The sequence below is a fragment of the Anoplopoma fimbria genome, chromosome 5, assembly GCF_027596085.1.
Source record: "Anoplopoma fimbria isolate UVic2021 breed Golden Eagle Sablefish chromosome 5, Afim_UVic_2022, whole genome shotgun sequence".
NCBI classification, from domain to species: Eukaryota; Metazoa; Chordata; class Actinopteri; order Perciformes; family Anoplopomatidae; genus Anoplopoma; species Anoplopoma fimbria.
In genome coordinates this window covers 6575047-6583893 of record NC_072453.1, presented here as the reverse complement: position 1 = coordinate 6583893, position 8847 = coordinate 6575047, and the positions used below count along the sequence as shown (strand labels likewise).

The following is an 8847-nucleotide window of genomic DNA, read 5'->3' as shown; positions in this document are numbered from 1 at the left end:
AGCTAAGCTAAGTTAGCATTCATTGCTAGCTCTCGCTACTGTAAAGGTTAACCGCTCTGCTACATTATCCTAAGACCAACCTCACTGTTGTTTTCTTTTCGTTAATGTCAGTTTGGGTGTTTAATCTCGAAATGACATGAAGCATAGACCTTCACTTCTAGTCTTGTTGTGTAGCCTCCAGTGTGTGTAAAAAAGCGTCTCCTCCAGTTGCCCCTGACAACCTCAAAGGAGGCGGAGTTACGGACATAAACGAACTCAACCCGAGCTGTCGTCGAACGTCGCGATGACGTCAGTCTTATCTCACCAAAACCACATCATCATCTGGTGTTATTCCCAGTTTTTTGTCAGATAATTTAAATGGATTTAATAAATAAATAAATTGAAACTCACACTGTTTAATCTACAAGCATGTTTAGAGGAACTATTGATATTCAGAGTAGCAAGTTGTTATATTCATCTTAATTTCTGCTGTAGTGATAAAGTCAAAGAAATATCATTCATTATTTAAAATCAAAAGTGAACTTGAGCTATAATGTAATTGTCACAATGCTCACATTCGCCCGGTTTTATCAAAAGGAAAATTGATAACATGCAGATTGTTAAGGTTTGATGTAATGTTTTACCTTGTTGGTATTAAGATGTAGTTGAATATTTCTTAAATAATTTAGTTGTAAGTATGGTTATTTTACATCTGCGTGCAGATGTCCTTTTGATTTTAATATAAACAGTTATTTCCTATTTGTCTTCATGTTTTGTATTAACTGTTTACTACCTGTCAAGGTAAAATCAAACTAAACATTTTCTTCGGTACTTGTTATGTCCCGCTTTACTCTTCGCCTTATTCATTTAAGTATAATTAAAAAGGGCGGGATAGCAGAATAAATACATAAAGTTAACTGTAGTTAACGAAAAAAGGTGGGTGAATCGATGCCGATCATCCTTCTAAATATGCCAAGGTAATCAACTCAAGGACATTACGAATACAACTATAAACAACTGTATATTTCAAAACGTTTCACTGTTTGTTAGCAAACGTTTCATTTTATCACAGGATGAAGTAGTAGTAGTATTTCCATTATTCTTGAATGCGTTCATGCACGTGAGTATTCACAGGATGTCCTTTGCAAACAAACAACCACACAGAAAGATGTGCCAGAACAGGAAAGAGTTTTTAAAAGGATATCCTCATAAGTTACATTTTATTAGCGGACAAAAATGGCATCCTATTCTATCTGGGTCATACAGAATACACAATATGTCCTTCTAAACAATACAGTGTTGAAATGTTTGTGTGTGCATGATTTAGTTATGCAAAAAGACATTGACACACATGTGTAAAGATGCATGCCCTCCTTTTCCGCTGGTTGGCTCTCTGTTGCAGGATATGAAATGTGTCGGCAAATATCCGGAAACATCACTTCCATCAACCTCAGGCTCTTTGAGGACGAGACAGAGGTACAGCCCTACCCAACATCGGAGACACATTCAGTGTTTCATTGTTCATTGTTGATGCAGTGATCATGACTCCACGCTCAGTGCTTGTTGATCTTGTAGCTGTTTCTTTAGGCTCTTATCAAGCAGTACCAAACTCTGTATAGCCAGACTCCGGCAGTCTGCATCAGGGTCTCCTTCAGCCACATCTGTGGACATTAACAACACAAAAAACAACTATAAGCAGCTTCAGCAGTGGTGATAAAGAAAGTCTCCATCTCTCAGTATAATTACAAAAGCAAAATCAATCAAAAGGACATAATCCTGGCATTTTCTTTGCACAATTAACAAGCCTACATGGGAGGAAAAGGTGTCCTTTGTCATTCAGCTCAATGTCGCTCACTGCAATGTGAAACTACTGTTATCCTCAGAGGGATAAAGAAACATCCAGCTGTTGCTGAGCCAGTCACGTCATGGACGGTCCGCATAGTACAGGACATCCTTGTTCCTCATCTACTTCCCAGAAATGCTCAGTCCAGCTGTACATGTGTGTGTTGTGTGTTTTGTGTGTTTGTGTGAGCATGAATGTGTGTCACTGAGGGGACATCCCTGACAGAATTACATTATGCAGGTGCAGCCTCTGACCTTCGTGCATTTACAAGAATTGATGTGTTTTAGAGTAAATCTAATACAAGTAACATATAAACAATGTATTGCTTAAATTATGTGTAAATTATTAAATACATGTATGAAAAGGTGGCCCGGTAATAATAGAACTGGAACAAACGCTTTGCCTGACTTTCACCTCTTGAGGAGAGATTGGAATGACATTTATGTCAAAGTTTCAAGAAGAGGAACCTTTGTTGTCACCAGCAAAGTTTTTTTTATACCTGCCAGCCAAGTTCTGGTCTCAAACAGCTGATCACTGAGGTCCACCAGCAGGTTTTCACTGGGCATGCTCAGAAACACAGAGCAGACAGCAAAGAGGACGCCTCGTCTCACCATCCTTTTAACAGAAAGAATTCAGGTTATAGCTCGGACAGAAATAAGGTGACAAAATAATCCTGTCTGCCCCGACCTTATAGACTCTTGATCGAATGTTATTTTTGTCTGACTTTTTTAGTTCTCCAATATCTATATAAGAAAACATGTTGCTCGGAAGAGCCTACAGCTATAGAGTTACCTGATTAATGTTGAGCCTGGTTAGTAGCAGACATAAAATGTTTAATTGTTGTTTATACCACATTTAGTTTTGATTTCATCAATTAACTGTGTAAAAAACCAACATACTTACTGGTCAACATGGTAGCGCACCGCCCACACAAAGTCCAGTAAAGCACAACCCATCTGTGCAGCAATCTACAAAAAAAAGTAATAGGAATCTCATATTGTATTCCAATATAAATTTGCTAAATGTGACATAGTGATGATTTTTCCTACAGTATCAGAACTACAACTATTCTGCCTGGCCATAAATCCCATTACTTATTTTTCTCTATTATAATAAAATATATATATTGAATGACGGCATCAAGGGCCACACCTAAAATTTGAGTAAAATTATATTTATAAGAAGCAGTACATTGTGATCATGTCTCAGACAGCATGGCAAGATGGATTCAATTACCGGTGCATTGACTGCTAAATGCATGAAGAGGCCCAAGGTGTGGATCAACCTGCCCAGTACGAGATGGTCACCACCCAACAGGTCAAAAGTCACCTGAGGCCTAACAGAAAGGTATTACATTCCAGCTTTAAAACATTCAATGTAAATAAAAAAGTGTTGAGCTTTGAAATCTGCATACAAGAGTAATACTTACTTGTCATAATTGCTGAGCAGAGGAAAAAAGAAGTGTCCAGCAACAGGGGCATAACGGTTAGGGGTGGCCTTAGCTGGAGGTTGTGTGGCACCCTATGCACAAAATACATTATGGTGGAGCTTAGAAGTAAACCTTCACTCAAATACTAAAAAAGTCAGATGAAAATATGGGTAACTACCTTCCTGAGGCGTTTTGTCTTGCTTTGAATCCGCTTCTCCACTACTTGTCGCCAATGAACAGGGTTGTCACCGGGGTACGGAGTCAAATCAGTGCTTTCTGTAATACCCACAGATGGATTTCTCTTTACAGTGATCGGCTTAGAGAGCTCCTGCGCTGCCAGAGTCAGGACCTGATAAACCAGAACAAGAGCAGCCTCATGATTACACTTGTGGCAATAATCAAAAAGAGTTCCAATCAATCACTTAGTTTAGTGAAGTTGAGAAGCTGTTGTCTTCACCTCCAAGATATCGAGCCGCTGGCGAAGACTGTAGTTCAAGGAGTAAAACTCTGTGGTCAAATACTGAGTCACCTATATCGGAAAGCAAAGAGACGTTTTACTTAGATACCAAATGCTTGAAAATGGTTATAAAGCTGTGTGGTAATTAAGATAAATTTGATTTTAAAAGGTAAACCATGTAGAAAATAAGGTGATGAACATACAGAGATGCAGTCTGTGACAATGAGGGCCACCATGGTGTCTGTCTGAGAATCAGGAAGCCATTTATGCTGTATTTGTCCTCCATGTGAAGAAGTACCTTGGTCAGCTGGACACTGACCTGAACAAACAAACAAACATGAACTGTAGTGTGAAAAGTGATCTGTGAGTGGAAAATATTAGAATTGCTGTGCTACAGTCAGTAACAGTAAAGTTAGGAATTACACCATCTGTCACTGGATCAGTTTTATGATATATTGACAAGAATGTTTGTATTGAAAGGCAACAGATATGAACAGTAATTAGAAGTTTTATTTTAGAAATGATTTCTGTTGTGCGTTGCTGTCATACCTCTCTGGTTGCAAAGACGTTCTTCCTCACCAAACCCTCAGTGACTCTCAGACTGAGCTCCACACGCAGCGGGTCCTCAGATGAAATTAAGGCTGGAGAGGTCATTAGATAATAAATATTAGAGATGGAGCTAGCGGCACATAAATTAAATAGGAAGTGATGGGTAACCAAGTAGCCATACTTTCCAAACAGTCTCGTAGGTAACGCGGTGGGGATGCTGTGCTTATTTCCTGATCGGCAGACATATCGTACGGAGTGAGCTCATCGTCGCTGCACAAGTGAAAGACTTGGAGTTAATAAAACACTTCCCACAAATACATTTAGGATAACAGATAAGAGCTAATATTACTTACCTGTCCAGGTCGGAGTCTGGGTCAGTTTTTGACTTATTTTGAGAGGATACATTCTGAGCAGATGGAGTTGTTTCACTGGTCTCTTGAGGAGATTCAACTCTGCAGATGACAGACCTCATCTTAAATACAATCATTGCCTAATATATATACAAATATATATATATACACTGTTTAACGTTAAACTGTTAATCATAGTCGCTAAGTAATTCCAATAGTGGCTGCCAAGATTATATACAGTGTGTCCTTGAGTTAATGTTCTCCATTGCTCTGTCAAAACACTATAAAACAGACAGTTCATAGTTCCTATTAAAGACATATTCTTACAATTTAACCATAAAATACCAGCAACTAAATTAAGCCAAATATAAATGTTTAGCTGTGCATAATGCCCACAACCTATAGAAATAGGGATAGTAATACTTGCTAGTTTATAATGGATAGTTATTTTATGTAAATCTTTCACAAAAATGCCAGACTTTGTTGCGCAACAGTTTCTCATAATTCAACTATACTATACATTTTCATTTTCTAAATATTGAAACAATACTTCTAGAATCCTAAATGTAAGCACAGAGCATTAAAGTGTATTATCAGATGAGAGTGGACTTTATGTTTTCATCAGCTCACAGATATAGTGACCAACATGCCAACCTCACAAATCTTGACGTAACAGTTAACACTAACCCGTTCACATGCTCAGCCTCTGGTTCATCGCCAGTAAAGGGAGTCATCAGAGAAAGCAGCTCCTGAGTTTCCTCGTCCTGATCGTACTACAACACAACACAATACAAACTCAGACACAGGCCATTTAGGCAGACTAGCATTGTATCTTGCAAATAACACAGTGACTGTACCTCAAACTTGAGCTTGGTCTTATTGAAATCCATGCGAGAGCTCAAGCACTCTCCCACCACCATGCCCATACGCCTGATACGCACCACACTGCTGTCTAGATGGCTCTGCATGCCTCCCAGCATACACTGAAGTAACTCTGAGAGAGGAGGCACAACAGGGAGAGGAGAGATACAAGCTTCATTATCCCACTTTTATTCTTACTATTGGTTCACAGAGTGACTTTAGGCATCAAACACTGTCATTTGTACCTGAGCGTAGCTCCAGCAGCTCAGAGTCTTTCAGCAGACAAACACTCAGCAGTAAGGCCTTGCTGACATACAGCTGCTGCTCTAGAGGTGTGTGCTTCACTGCACTGGGGTTAGCCCAGGCCTGGGACACAGACCGTAACACCTGACAACACACAAACACGTCAAAATCATCAATATATATATATAATGTGATATGATTTGGCTACTGAACATCCTAATGCACTCACCTGGGTGAGCAGTGGCCTTCGCTCCCTATCTGCTGCTAAGTAGCCCAGGACAGTTCTCAAGACTTGAGTCTGGGGAAAAAGAACACACATGCTTCATACATTTATAAGATTATATGGTTTACTGTCCGGCTGCAAGGTATCTTCTTACCTCGTACTTGTACTGCAGTAACAGCAGTTTATGAGTGATGACAAACTGGGCCTTTTTATTTGTTAACGCTAGATTCCCAATGATCCTCCCCAAGGCATCAGGTCTGAAAAAAGAGGTGAGACACTGGTGTCATTAAAGGCAGATAGAGCACTGATGGCTAGAGGCTATATAGACTGCTAGCTGTGAAACTGTCTGTTCCAGTCTCCATCTTACCCGCTGACGGCCTGCACCAGTCCAGTGAGCACACTCTCCATCCATCGCAGTGGAACGTTCTCCAGCAGCTTCCAGCAAACCCTCTGCCACACCATGTCTGAGCGCGTGCACACAGACAGCCGCGGAGCCATGACTGCCAGCACCAAACCTGCAGATAATAAAAAAAAAAAAAGGCAGAGGAGGATAAAAGTTATTCTGTGTCACTACAGACCCTGAAATTAATAACTAGGGTTCCATATATTTTCTTTAGAGGTCAAGGTTAAAGGTGAATTGAACTTCATGGATGATAGTTATGCCAATCATACCAATTTAGGATTGTAAGAGCAATTCAAAGCTGCTAATTTCTTTAACTTTATTTTAAATAATACCTGTTGGGAGTAATGATCTTTTTGCTTATTTATCCCATTCTACCAAAAAAATGAAAATCATAATTTCACAGAGCTCAAGATGACATTCAACAAACTAAAGATATTAAACATAATGTGATGTAAAACAGAAAAAGCAACAACATTTGAGAACCATGAACCTGTAACTTGCTTAATAAATTACTCAAACAATTAATTATCAAAACGGTTGGCAATTAATTTCTAATCAACGAATCGTTTAAAAAAAGATATGCTTGGATGTGAATATATAATTAGGCTTGTTGGGAATATTCAAGTGTGTTTTCTACTGTTAGACAACCAACTGTCAGATAACTGTTTGGTAAGTTTTTACTGGACTCACCGCTATGACCCTGGATACAGACTTTTCCAAGTGTCTGAGCCACAAAAGTCAAGGAGCAGTCTGTGCCATCTGTTAAATAAACAGGTCAGACAAATGAGAAATTAGAATTTTGATATCACAACAATGAATATTTGACAAAAGCCCCATGCTGTCGTTATTACAAACGGTTTTAACAGATGTTTCCTCGCCTTTGAGTGCTTGACAGGTCCGCTCCAGGGCAGTGAGCATCTCTCTGGCCAGTAGTGGGTAGTACTGCTGAGGAAGGAAAAGGGGCTTGTTTTTGAGATGTAACCTGTTGGCGGTGACGTCCGGCAGCGCCACAATACGTCCGAGCAGAGTCTCTCGGAGCTGGGGGGAATCAGAGGGACCCGTCTCCAGACAGTAGGACCACAGCAGGTCAGCAAGTCGACCACTCTGAAGGAACTTCTCAGTGATGCTGACCAAGTGGTCCAGATTTGAGCTAGCTCTGCGGTCAGAAGATAATAACAGAGTAATTAGTGAATAGAAAACATAATCAACATGCCTCAGATCTTTTATCCAACACCACCCACTGTAGCTCTCCTATTCCCTCCATCAGCACCAGCAGCGCCTGCTCTGGAGGACCTTTGAGGAACAAGCCGTCCCATAACTCTGTTCGCTGGGCGGCAGTGAGGCCGGCCAACCAGTCAGCCTGGATGTTGCTGACAAGAAATTGAAGGGTGCGGGTGAAGTGAGCTCGTCTGAACTCTGCCCGCTGAACTGAGGTGGTTCTGCTCTCTGGTCCTTCATCCAAGTAAAGGTGAAGTGTCTGAAGGGCGGCGACAATGTCTTTGGTATCTGTGGATGTAGTGAGGGTCCGGAAACACTGGGCCACCGCAAGGCGAACCTCAGTATTTGGGGCAAGGGACTCCATCTTGGAAATGGTAACCTCCTTGTTTTACTTCCTAAACAAAAACATTAAAGGGACATTTCACACTGAAACAATACTGTTTAACTACCAAGGTATGTATCTATCTCTACACAGAAACTAACACCAGCAATTTAACGTTCATAACAAAGTCTGTAGATATAATTATTGAGTGCATTTAACAATTTTCATTATATTATAATGAAGGATAAAGCTACAAGTTGTATCATAACATTACACCAAAACCTTCTGGATGCAAAGCCTTCACACATAATGGTTATAATTAGTGCATTGTTTTTAGGTGAACCCTCCCTTTAACGTTACCTCAGAAGCTAGTTAGTTTCGAAATACAGCAGCTGTCAATGAAGATAGATAAACACACATCTCTACCTTATCTGGAGTGCATTAAGTCACTTAAGTGAGTTAGCTAACTTATAACTGTTAGCCGGTCCAAACTGATACGTACCTGGGCATTTTTATTTAATAAGTCAAAAAATCATATGGCAGGCATTACTTCTAGTCACTGCTGTATCAAAACGTTTATTATCAAGGTGTTTTTTTTGCTGTTCCTACTGTCAGTTCACGTTTTAACATGAATATCCCGCCGTGGCGTTTCGCCTCGCTCTCTGTGTGCTCCGTCAAAATACGTCCGTAGTGAGCAAGGGGGAGAGGGAAGGTTCCGGGGACAGACAGGTGAGGCATTCAAGAAGCCAATGGTTTTTGTAACACTTCTGAACTGCTCGTTATTTCCTAATCAGTTCATCACGTTTAACAACAATTAACAAATTACCAAAACGGTGACCTACTCAATTTGGAAATGTACATAAATAAATACTAATACACTTGTACTAATATACTTGAACAAAATAACGGTATTTAATCATATATATGTGATCATTTTTTCAGTAATAACAAAATAATTGGGTTGAGCTTT

The 8847-nt window shown here is 39.9% G+C and overlaps 1 protein-coding gene across 1 annotated transcript; it reads right to left on the bottom strand.

Moving 5' to 3' along the window:
• Positions 1-1188: 1188 nt before the first annotated feature.
• On the bottom strand, positions 1189-8562 carry telo2 (TEL2, telomere maintenance 2, homolog (S. cerevisiae)). The gene is given in 22 exon segments (XM_054598670.1): positions 1189-1640; positions 2322-2437; positions 2726-2790; positions 3059-3158; positions 3252-3343; positions 3430-3600; positions 3709-3780; positions 3912-3949; positions 3952-4027; positions 4258-4349; positions 4439-4527; positions 4611-4709; positions 5295-5380; positions 5465-5601; positions 5714-5855; positions 5941-6009; positions 6089-6191; positions 6302-6449; positions 7028-7096; positions 7216-7493; positions 7579-7950; positions 8380-8562. Coding segments are annotated over 21 exon segments (2505 nt in total). The 5' UTR covers positions 7920-7950; positions 8380-8562; the 3' UTR covers positions 1189-1518.
• Positions 8563-8847: the final 285 nt, after the last annotated feature.